The sequence below is a fragment of the Leopardus geoffroyi genome, chromosome B4 (assembly GCF_018350155.1).
Source record: "Leopardus geoffroyi isolate Oge1 chromosome B4, O.geoffroyi_Oge1_pat1.0, whole genome shotgun sequence".
NCBI lineage: Eukaryota > Metazoa > Chordata > Mammalia > Carnivora > Felidae > Leopardus > Leopardus geoffroyi.
In genome coordinates, this window is record NC_059341.1 from 68,968,328 (window position 1) to 68,981,295 (window position 12,968).

Below are 12,968 nucleotides of genomic sequence, written 5' to 3' on the forward strand. Positions count from 1 at the left end.
ACACTAAGACTCGTAGCTTATAAAAGCTACTGCATAGTGGTAGGAGAATGAAAAAATTAGAAAGAGGCACTGAGCAAACAGTGCTACAACTTGCATGCCAAATCAACAATATTCATGCTAGAGTGGGTCAGAAGAACTTTCATTTGTAGGTTGCCATGAGGGTTATGGGAAAGTCTTAGCATGAATTCCACCAAAGCCATTTCTGTTCCCACCTTGTGAATTAGGGATCACTGCATGTACATTATATAAAGATCAGTAAGATATGTTTCTTGACTTCAACAACCTTACTGTATACTAGGAAATAAGTAAGTAGATAACGAAATTATAAGAAAAATATAATGAGCATTTTAAAAGATTTTCCTTGAGGAAAAAAGGAATATTTAAAGATGGGGGTAGTACATTAGGGAATCTTGAAGGATTTCAAAAGTTAGAAATGGAGCTAATTCCAAATAAATGATGTGGAACAAAAACAACACAGAGTTAGGGAAATAAGGCTGTGTCAAGGCAGTGTTTCTCCAAGCATTTCAGAAAACACTTGTTCTACAGGATCTTAGTAGGAATTACATTAGAAAGGACTTCATTGTCAAATAAATTTGGCAAAGGTTAGTTCATAAAAGTTCAGTGGTTATTGTTAACTTTAAGTAATAAGTATTTATACTATGTATGTAATAAGTATAATACATATATTACTTGCTTAGGACTGCTGTAATAAAGTAACTCAACTTGGGTGGCTTATAACAATAGAAATGTATTGTCTCACACTTCTGGAGGCTAGAAGTCTAAAGCAAGGTATCATCAAGGCCATGTTTCCTCTGCAACCTGTAAGAGAAGGCTTCTTCTTTGCCTCTGCCAACTTTGAGTAGCTTTGGACATTCCTTGGCTCATGGCAGCATGACTGCAAATGTTCACCTCCATCTTCATATGTCATCTTCCCATGTCTCTTCACATCTTCCCTCTGTGTGTGTCTACGTCTGTGTCTGAATTGCCCTCCTTAAGTTTGTTTGTTTGTTTGTTTATTTATTTATTTATTTATTTATTTATTTATTTATTTTGAGAGTGCAAGCAGGGGAGGAGCAAAGGGGGAGAATCCCAAGCACCTTCCGTGCTGTAAGCACAGAATCCAACGCAGGGCTCAATCCCACGAACCGTGAGATCATAACCTGAGCCAAAATCAAGTGTGGGTCACTTAACCAACTGAGCCACCCAGGCCCCCCTGAATTTCCCTCTTTTTAAAGTTGCCAGTCATATTGGATTAGGGCCCACCTTTAACCTCATTTTAATTTGATTTTACTTTTGCAATTATCCTATTTCCAAATGTGTTCACGTTCTGATGTACCAGGGATTAAGACTTCAACATATCTTTTTGTGGGAGCACAATTCAACCAACACTATTACACCGAGAGAAAAGTACTGTGAATCTCTGAGGAAAGAAGAGTTGTAAAATATCCAGATATTCCCAAGCTTATTCACCCACCCAGCTAGTAGTTATGAAGGGAAAAAACCTCATTTATGCTGACCGATATCAAGTTAAATTCATGACTACTAACTTCAAATTAAGAGCTGGTACTGCCCAGCCAACATACTCCACTTCCCCAGTGAATTCATCTCCTCATTTTCCTAGCTCATGTCAGAGTTGCTTCCCTCTCTTCAAAACTCCAACAGCTCCTGGCTGTCCTTTACTTTCTATTACACAGAAGTGTTAGAGACAATCTCAAGAGAACTTCCACAAGTTCACCCCACTATATGTAGTTTCCTTCCACATCTATACTCATAGACTGTGTCTTCCTGCTTGTTTTGTACATGATCTCACCATACCAAACCCTATACCTGTGCCCTTGTCCTATCCCATCTGGTTTATTTAAGTTCATTGCTCCAGTAATTGCCTGCCGTGTCTCCTCATCATCAGTTTCTCCCTCTCTACTCGATTATTACTGTCAACATATAGACATTCTGTAGTAATTTCTCTCATTTAAGTAATCATGTCTCTGCTAATCCCATACTGTATAGATAATATCCCACTTTTCTATTCTTCTTTTCAACATTATTACTAAAAAAAAATGGAGTATGCTTTCTGTCTTTCCTTCTCTGACCCATATTTCCCTTTGAACCTACTTTGATCAGACTTTCACCCCAAGATGCTTTCAAACCAAGATGCTTTGTCCATGTCACCAATGATGTACACATTGTGAATCCAATGGTCAACACTAAGGCTTTCTACTTGACCTATTGGAAAAGTGATGCAGTTGCAGATATTACGTGTAGACATAATAACATCTACAGGTTGTATTTTTTCTCATATGTATTTCTTTTAAAAGTAAGAGACCTTTCAGTAGTTCTCCAGTCACCTCAATGTCCAGAGTGGGGTCACACATTTACCTCCAATAGGAAGGAGTAATGTAATGACATTAATGAGAGTCAACCTATATTTCTGAGTCATGTGACTGAAGATTTGATCCTTAAACATATCTGACCTTTGTCATCAGGGTAGGAGGGGAGGACTAGAACAGGTTAGTCAAAGAAGAATGTCTGCTACATCACTTAGGTGAGTTGAAAGTAAGGTTTGTTTTTTCACTTATGAATAGGAGAGTTCTATCCAATATATCATTTTGGATCTACAATAGTTTTTAACTATTACTTCATAGTAGTCTTAATAGCCTAGGTGACTAGCTTTTAAATAAAATAAATATATGCATTAAAATAATACATAGATATTTTTAGTTTGAAAAATAAAATACACCAAAATTTATTTAAAAATACTAAAGCCCAACTCCACTCTTCTCCATATCTCTTAAAAATTTCTTCCTCTTTTATTTTTTAGATTGTATGAAACCAACATGTATCCTATTGAGTTAAGAGAATGAATACAACTGAATTCCATATAGTGAACCTGTAATATTCAGATATTTAATTAATAACTGATATTTGAGGGTAAATACTTATTTTAGATGCTTTCTCAATTACGGTCTGCTGTTACTTTACTTTAACAATAAGAAAAGAATAATAAGATACAGCTATTTCAGGACCAACATTCACCTATACTAACCAAAAATGAAAATAAGTATCTCTTTAATTCTTTTGTAATTTAGTGACAAAAAAGAATATGAGAAGAGATAAAACAGCAGTATAATACTTATTCTGTAGGAATTAGAATATAAAACAATCTATAATTTGTGCAATGGGATTACCATATGACTATAATATTCAAAGGTAATATCAAGGAAAATTAAAATTCTGAAGAGAGAACAGATATGGAATTTCCATTGTCTTCACGGCACTTACACCCAAATTTTCATGACATGTTTTCCATAAGACTACCATCAAGTACTTAGCATTATTTTCATTTCATATAGCATTAGTCTATCTCTAATTATGGCTGGGATTTTATAGCATTCACTGCCTTATCATTATTTTGTGATATAGTCATTGTTATAAATTAAAATAGACTAGAGATAGCCTGAGGAGTCTAAGTCATACAAATAGGTCCACTAACTGGAGAGTGCTATATAGTGGGATATAGTCAGATATGAAGTAGGTGTGGGAAGATGCCCAGACAGTTAAGGAAAACACAGTGTGTAGAGGCTTTAGCAGTGGTCAAGGAAGGGGCTGCTATCAAGGACTTGATAGGCTCTTCTCTGGAAGATAAAGCCATGCAAAGGGAAATATGGTCAACCTTTCGCTAACCTGACCCTAGTCTCTGTTCTGATAATTTTGTTGCTACAAGTTCTTCAAACCAATTCCTTTACATTTTAATTATAGTGAATTACTACAACATTATATATTCCCCATGACTCTAAAGGATTGGGACACCCAAGTATTCAAACTCCAAGCTCTGAACAGCCTTGTTTCCTTATCAGTGGGGAATGGTTGACAATGAAGACAGTAGGAAGAAGCATTCTTTGAGACTATTTAAATGCTGTCTCATTTAGAGAATTTATTGTATTTCAAGAGACTGGTAACACTCTCCATCCTATAATAATTGTAACATTGTAAATATTGTAAAAATCCCCCTGTTAGACTCTGTTCAAAATTTTTTGCCATTGCTTTTTTCTAATAGTTTTTTTCCTTGAGATTCTTCTTATACTTATGTAAAATTATGTTTTTATAACTAACAGATTGAGATGACATATTACAGAATGAGAAACAGAATTTGTTTCAAAATAGATATAAAATGAATAAAAAATTATCTCAAGTACAAATCATAATTATGCTTCCAATTTTCAAACATAAAATAGAATAGCAAGGTTACAGTGGACCATCTCCACATAAAGAGAGGTGAGGTAATCCCAGTTTAGAGAATACAACTGATTATGTTAGTGTTGGAATTAAGAATGGTACTGAAAAAAGCAGTAACTTTTACCTGTCATTCACATTTGTAAATTTGACAACAAATATTCTTATATGATTTTATTCTTATTAATCTTCGTGATCAAATTTAAGAAATGAACTTATAGGGCACCAGGGTGGTTCAGTTGGTTAAGCATCAAAGCTCTTGATTTTGGATCAGGTCATGATCCCAGGATTGTAGGATTGAGTCCTGCTTCAGGCTTAGCACTAAATGTGGAACCTGCTTAAGATTCTCTCTCTCTCCCCCCCCCCCCCACTCTGCCCCTCTCTCCCACTTGCACTCCTCAAATAAATACATAAATTAATTAATTAATTAAATAAAGAATGTAAAGAATTGAACTTATTTCTGCAAGAGACTAACATTACATGGTAGAAAACTGGTGATTTTGCATTAAGAGTAAATCAAAAGAAAGAGTGATATGAAATGTTGTCTTCAATTAGCTTGAGAAATCATCCATAATTTTGTGCTTCTTTTTAGAAGAATTTACCCACTAAGAAAAAGGGCACATATTTAAAAACTAATCTTCTTTTTCTGTAACGTGATACCTATTTCTTGTCTTGGGTGCCCTATACCCTCATAATACATCCAAAGCACTGTAATTTATCATGTAATTACTTCCATGGCTGTAGAAAAAAACAGTAAGATGGTCATATTTTCTGTTTCTGAGAGTGTAATGCTTGTATTAATGATTCCTTTACTGAGCCTCGTGTCCTCCCAGAAATTTCTTTTTCCTTGATCTGAGTGCCCTAGTGGAGTGAACAGAATGATGAGCTCAGACCCTCTTCAAGGGGGTTGTGAGGATCACATTCAGAGATTCACCCACATGCCCATGCAATTCTCAAGCTTGACTTGAGTAATTTATCTTTTAAGGACCCAAATATGTTCCGCAAATAAAATATGTACAGTAATTGCTAAACCATCTAAGTGAATACATTGTTTTATTTAGGCCTGTACATTTTACAAAAGCAGGGACCCTCTATTTATAAAATAATACTTACCAGGAACATTACTGTGATGTGAAGTGTGTCCTTTTCTGCTTTTGACCTAGAGAATGAGACGAGGAAAGTATCTTGCTTGAATGCAGTGTTCTCTCAATGTGAAAAATAAATCCAATATTTTGGTGGAAAGTAGCTTCATATTTTTGTCCCCTGAATGTTTTGTTGTCTGTTCCTATAAAGGCCAGATGGATGAGGAATATGAAGAAATATACATGTAATTTATGAAGAGTCCTTGTCTTTGAGAAAGAAAAATAGCATGGGGTACTACTAATATTATCCAGTTTGGCATATAAATTTCAACTCACTTCACCCAAAAAGTGTTTAATCTTTACATATACTCCTTGAGATATTGCTTGGCAAGAGATACAATCTCGTCATTATAAGTATGTGACATTTGATTATTTTCCATGGAAATTTTCATTGCTGGTCTCTTTTCTGAAAAAAAAAACATAATTTTTAATGCATATGATCAAGATGAAGAAACTACTGAAACATCCTCAATTTTCTAAAAGCTGACCAACTTTTATCTCGAAAGCATATATACCTTAAAATCAAAAGATACACTATCAAATGAAATATTTAAGATTATACATTTAATTAAAATATGCAAGTCCACATTCATATATATACATATGTGTGTATATATATATATGTATATGTGTATATATATACACATATACATATGTGTATATATATGTGTGTATATATATATATATATATATATACACACTTCTGTCTTTGTTGAATTTGAAGGTAGCATACAGTCCTTTTTTTTTTTTTAATTTACTTTAATGTTTATTTATTTTTGAGAGACAGAGAGACAGAACACGAGTTGGGGAGGGTCAGAGAGAGAGGGAGACACAGAATCTGAAACAGGTTCCAGGCTCTGAGCTGTCAGCACAGAATCCGACGCAGGGCTTGAACTCATGAACTGCGAGATCATGACCTGAGCCAAAGTCGGATGCTTAAGCAACTGAGCCATCCAGGCGCCCCTATACCATACAGTACCATAAATAATTTAAGGCCAGTTTAGAATGAACATAACGCTGTTTCAGAGTGATAAAAGTAGTCGTTTCAAGAAAGCTAATGAAATTATAAGTTGAGAATTTGTGATTTATTACAATCTCTTTCATGGCACTGCCAGAGGGCACTAGAGAAGCAGATGTTAGATGGGCCAGGACTGGCTATTTCTGCATTGAAACCCAATAATGTTAAAGGGGGTTTAACTATTACAAACCTGTACCTGTGGAGATGAGGACAAATTTTGTGAAATAGTGTGCAATCACTAATATATCCCTCTTAATAAATACAACAAAGATTTAGTTAGTTGTAAGTCTCTCCTGTTTGCTCTTGTGGAATACACGTTGGAGAAAATCGAAAGGAAAAACCCTAACCTTGAAGACCTGAGATTCTCTTAAGAGTATCTTTCACAGAACAGAATTTTTTTATTTTAATAAAATCAAGCTTGTCTGTTGTTTTCTTTAATGAACCATGCTTTTGTGTTCTGTCTAAAAATCCATCGCAATACCCAAGATCATATTCAAGTCATTGACTGAACTGGGAACAACTAATACCTATAGTCCTATAGTTCATCAAAGGTCTCCCAAGTGACTTTCTGAAATTCTTACACTATCACTAATGTAGCAAATGGAAACTCAAGATACAATCCAGTGCAGATCAATGATATTCTATTTAAATTATATGCATAAGTGCATCAAACATCCATTTCCCCTTAAATTTAATGATCTTATGCATTGGTAGTAACAGTAATGACATAAACATCAGGATCGTTATATAAATACAATGTACTTAGAAGATATTTATGAGCTTTAAACTTCTATAAATAATATTTATTTTTACTCTCTACATATCTAGTTTACTTAAATTTTTAAAAATCGTTTGAAAAATTCACACTAAAATTGTCATTGATTGAGGATAGAGTTAAAATAGTAGTCATCTTGTCTTCAAGAAGAGAATCTAAAAATACTGATAAAACTGCACTTCTCTGCTTGTCGTTTTAAGCATTTTCATGTGAATTGGGAAGAAACAAAGCATCTCCAGATCAGCAGGTGTTGCTAAATTGTTCCAATCAGAAAAGCTGTGCAATTGGGAGAGACTCAAGGAAGAGCTTATAAAATTGTCCAAGTGGGAAGAAAAATGGCATATGATTTTTATCATGGATACGCACAAGGTCATTTCTTTCAGAGATTGAAAAATCTAGAGCCTACATCCAAATGAAAGTCCCCAGTTATCACAGATTTGGAATTTACTCCTCATTTCCTCTGGTGTGTGGTTATATCCCAAAAGGCCAGGAAATACTGGGCATCATCAGGAAAATTATTAGAAGTGAAGCAGAAAATGTTATATGCATTTCTGGCTTTTTACAGCCTCGGGAAGAATATGGAACTAGACACTGCTCACAGCAGGACTTTCACAGTCATTAGCAGAGGGCTTCTGTGAATACCTTGCATTTGTGATCTTATTTATGGTTGTATTGGGCCTGAGGGCCTTTAGAACATATGCCCCCACTCTTTCCTTTCTTGTTTAAATGTTGACCATGTAAACCAAAACATTTTTAAATGTTGATCATGTAAACCAAATAGCTTGCATAAAACAACAGTTTGGAGAAGTACATTGTTGGAACTAAATCTTAGTTTCTATCATTCCTCTGATTCTGATCCAGCAATTTGCTATCTGAAATAGAATGGTGATATAGAATGTAACTGAGGTCTATAAATTCTTGAATGGCAATTTCAGTGATTCCAACTAAAAATGAGTCATCTCCTTTTTAAAATATTTCATGCAAGTTTAGAAAAATTGTTGCTTCATACTTAGAGAAACTAACTTGAGGATTTTATTAATCAGCGACATGTACCAAATAGGTATTGATACAACGCTAATAACACTAGAACAGGAAGAGTGAATAAAGTGTGGCTTCTTGCTTTTAGAAAGTTCATAAGTTGATATACAAATATATGCATATACATATAATGATATATGCATAAGATGTACATAAGATGTATAAATTAAATTTTGAAAGGATTGGCAAATGTATGAGAAAGTTGGCAAAATCATTTATTGAATCCTGACTGTGAGCCAGGTACACTGCTGTCTTATGTGCATTGTCTCAAAATAATTCTTGCAGTGTCTTAATGGGATAGATTTTATTATCCTCATTTTATGAAGGGTGATATTGAGGCTTGGAGAGTTTAAATAATTTTTCCAAAGACACTGTAAACACTACTGAGGCAAGATTTAAATAATATAATAAAACTACTCATTCAGGGAAGCTGGAACAAAGCTCTCATCTTCAAGGTTGTTTTTAGAGAAGACAAACATGTCTCTGTGGCGTTCACCTTAAACTCTCTTAAAAAATAAATTGGAGGAGTGAACCATAGCTTTGCTCTAGCAGAGACATTTTAATGATCTTATGTAAGAATATCCTCCTTCCTAGCCACACATGCTAGTATTAATTCATATGGGGCATATGGCTCTTAGCTCTTCTCTGTAAGTGCTGCCATATTGATGTCATATGAGTAATTCTCTTCTCGTCTTCCTGCTGTGAAGCATCACTCTCCCCTTCCAGAGAAACAGCTGCTTCCCAACATGGGTATGCTTGTGATGAATTCTAAACCAGTTGGTCAGATCCCATATCCATGTAATTTGTCTATTGACTGTTCTAGATGTTCCTGAGTACAGGCATTGGTCACATGTGTAAAAAAAATAAAACAAAAAAGAAAAAGTGACTCAGGGAAGAGCCTAATTTCCCCAGAGCATCTACAAATTCATTCATTCTCTTATTAAAAACTCATTCAGCACCTATTGTGCTCCAGACTGCTTGACCGCTAGCTGAGAGATTATCGACACAGCCACCTGTTCCAAGCATTTGCAGTCTCGTGGAACAGACAATTGTATCAAGAATCACAGAAGGTGTGTTAAGTACCATAAGCTATGTGAGGAGTTATGAGAGCACAAATGAGGACCAACTGAGGCTAGGGGGGTTGAGGGGTGGCTTTCTGGAGGAACTAACTACTGTTGCATCATAAAGGACATTTTGAGTATTGATAGGAGGACAAAAATGAGATGATTAGTCTAGAAAGGGGGAAAAAACATGTTGCAAAAGCTCAGAGGCATGAAAGCATGACTCATTTGAGGGACTATAAGTAGTTAAGCGTGACAACACTGGGTGCTTTGGGAGATGCAATGAGAGATGGGCAGAAAAGAATTTTGAATAAAGCACCTAAATGTTTTCCTCAGGATTATGAAGGCAAATATCTTTGTTCAAATGGGAATGGAGATTCTGCGTTTCTGGCATTTTTTTCCAAAATCTTTTTAAACATGTCCAAATTTTCTTTCACTTATAGCAACACAATGTAAAATAATTTTATTTTTCTTGTAGTTTCTGAGGAAGACAAAGGATTTGGACCAATTTTCGAAGAGCAGCCAATCAATACCATTTATCCAGAGGAATCACCAGAAGGAAAAGTTTCACTAAACTGTAGGGCACGAGCCAGCCCTTTCCCAGTTTACAAGTAATGTACCTCACTGCTCTTTTCATAGTGGCGTGTCAGACCAGATTATAGATCAACATCTGTGACCCTGTAATGATAGAAAAAAGTTATAATATAAGGCTGTTAACAAAATACAGGGATATTAACAAAAATATTGGCATACAAGTTATCAAAATAGAGTAGTTTAATGCCCAGATAAGTTTCCTTAAATATATGCAAATAATCCACTTACTATTTTCTGCACAGATAATGCCAATGCTTTTTGATATTATCCATTTAAAAATTTTCTAATGGTGATCATGGATTTAAGCACATAAAAGGCTATGTGAAAATCATGCACAATTTAAATATACTCATTTGACAATAAAATGTTCTTATATGCATTGACCTGGATAATGCATACTTACATATTATAGATGATATTCCTGTATCAACTACATTTAGAGAGCTTGCACTTATAATCCTGAAAGCACCACTTTTTTCAGTAGTATCAAATCTATATTCCAGATAATACAGCAAATTTCTTAAATATCCCCGCCTATTAGACAATTCATATAAATATATCTCCCTCTGTTTTTCTGAGGTACGTATTTATATTATAAAAAAAGAACAATGGGTTTTTCTGCTTCAGATGGTTCAGAAAAGTATTCTAACAATTCCTAGCCTGATACAATGAATTAGATTAAAAAATCAACCTGACACCAATGGATTTGAATTTCACCTGTGAAATGGTTCCATGAAGACAAAGCAAGTGATTGATGGGGAAATTGGGACTTTAGTGCATTAATGTCAGTTAACTTAATTGAAGGTTGTCACTCAACATGATTGATTTTCATAGTATTTTTTTCTCAGTGGAAAAACAACTGTCTATTGTTATAAAAAGTCATTATCAAATTTCATTCTAATTGAGTTTGTTTTCTCTTGAGTTCAAGAGACTCTCTTAAGTCTCTGGGTTAAATTACAAAATTATTCTTAAAATAAAATATGAATTTATATACAAAATCACCATCCCTTTGAAATTATTTTTATTGTTTCAATTTCATGCATGGGAGTACAAAATAAATAGACATTTTATAAATTATAAGTAATATGTTTGTTCTGAAAATATTTGATGAGCTAGACTTGTTTCTACCCTTAAGCCATACATGATAGGTGTTTATATACATAGTTATGGGCATGGAATAGTATAACTAATAGGGACTGTAGAGGAGATCTAACCCAAGCACATAGTTTTATAGGAAAGGAAGTTGAATCTTGAATATATAAACTGACTTGCTTCAGAGTTAGTAATCACAGATCCAGGACTGAAACACAGGTTTTATGGCTTTCAAAGAAACATATAATTTTTTCAGTATGTGTCTATATAGATAGGTTGATAACATCTCAAATGCTATTTCAGTGATCTCAAAAGCTATTTCGGTGATGCTTGTTTTGTGACACTTTGTGTTTGACACTCATACATGGAAACTTAGCAGATCAGTCTATAGGCTGAAATGGAGGCATCATAACAGAAGAGATTGTTCTCAGATAGTGTTCTACAAATGGGAGTTTCTCACTGTGCTCAACCCCTTCCCAACCCCACAGACACAGTAAGAAGCAAAACTTTGCATAACTGCAACTTAATACACATTGATTAACAACTCCCTTTTTTCTCTTCTCTCCAGTCTCTGGCATCCACCATTCTATACTTTGCTTCGCTAGTTTCACTATTATAGATACCTTATATAAGTAGATCTCATATTAAGCGTTCTTATCAAAATTTAAAATGTAAAAATAAGAGAGAAAGCTTTGCTTGATAAATATATCACCAACTCCCTTCCATAAGTTGTACCAGCACTGAATGCCTAGGATGAGTGTGGCCTCCTGACCTTGCACCTTAATATAGAGAGCTGGAAGGAGAAGTAGATGTTTAATTCTGTTATGAAGGCAGTCTGCATTTGACAACAAGAAAGAAAGAAAGAAAGAGAGGAAGGGGGGAAGGGAGGAAGAGAGGAGGGAAGGGAGGGAGGAAAGAAGGAAGGAAGAAAGAGGAAGGGAATAAAGAATTCAGCTCATGATGCAGCGTGTCTGATTGAAAAGAACATTTGAAGTTTTTAAAATTTACTTAATATTCAGAGCGAGCCATACTAACCTTGGTCATCATGCAAAGTGTCATTCACACAGTAGTTTTATATTTATGGCATATTCCATGGTAATGTCTTATTCATGGCAACACCCTGAAAGGCACAGCAGGGAACCTTACCTTTTACTTACCAGGCTTGAAGCTTTCATCATCTTGCTTTGACCTCCAAAATAATAAGAATGCTAATTAAATTGCATTTAAAACTGTTTGAAAGGAGTTACAAGAATGGTGTGTATTCCTGAAAGTAAAGTAAACCAGTGAACCTACCCAAACGTAGCAAAACTTAATCATTATATAACCTAAAAGGCAGAATCAAATGTACTGGAGAAGAATTAATGCAATAAGCAAAAATTTGGAGTCATCATAGTGGAAAAACAAAATAAAATTGGAATTGCTCAACAAGGAAACCTATTGCCTTGGCAAGTGCTAAACAACTTGACAATGGATTGTTCAAGTAGGGCCAACATTGCCATCAAACTGGGGGGAAGGAAGATTTATTCATTGGGTTGGAATTTGGGAGGCTTTCAAAATGCAAAAGCCCAGTTTTCTGGGTTTGCTTTTAAATTACATCCTATATTATAAAAGTTAAAACTAAAAATGTTCCAGTAATTTGATTTAATAAAAAGTATTCTAAAATGTTTAGGCTTTTTTTGGTAAGATTCTAACCCTAATTAGAAGTGTGCAAGGCAATGAGCCATGCGGCCCCAGCCCACTAATTGACCATGTCTCTTGCCTGTGACATTGCTGAAGACATGAACCCTGATACAGAATGAGTATGTATATCACACAGATGGTCAGCTTAATTGAAAACTATTTTCTACATTTATTCTTCTCATAATCTCACCAAGGAAGTTAGATTCCTGTTTTTAGTCGATTTATTTATAACACAATCCCCTAAATATACCTGCAATTGTATATTGGCTTGGAAACAAAAGATCCAATTGATTTTTGCAATTTTCAAATTGTGTGATCGACCTCTAGTGGTCAGAATG

The 12,968-nt window shown here is 34.7% G+C and overlaps 1 protein-coding gene across 4 annotated transcripts in view; it reads left to right on the top strand.

Annotated features, from left to right (window-relative positions):
• Nucleotides 1-12,968, top strand: part of CNTN1 (contactin 1) — a 365,054-nt gene that overhangs the window by 190,433 nt on the left and 161,653 nt on the right. For all 4 annotated transcript variants that reach the window (XM_045466117.1, XM_045466116.1, XM_045466115.1 and 1 more), the window contains one exon: nt 9,743-9,875. In XM_045466117.1, coding sequence (XP_045322073.1) covers nt 9,743-9,875 — 133 coding nt within the window. The remainder of the gene's footprint in view (nt 1-9,742; nt 9,876-12,968) is intronic.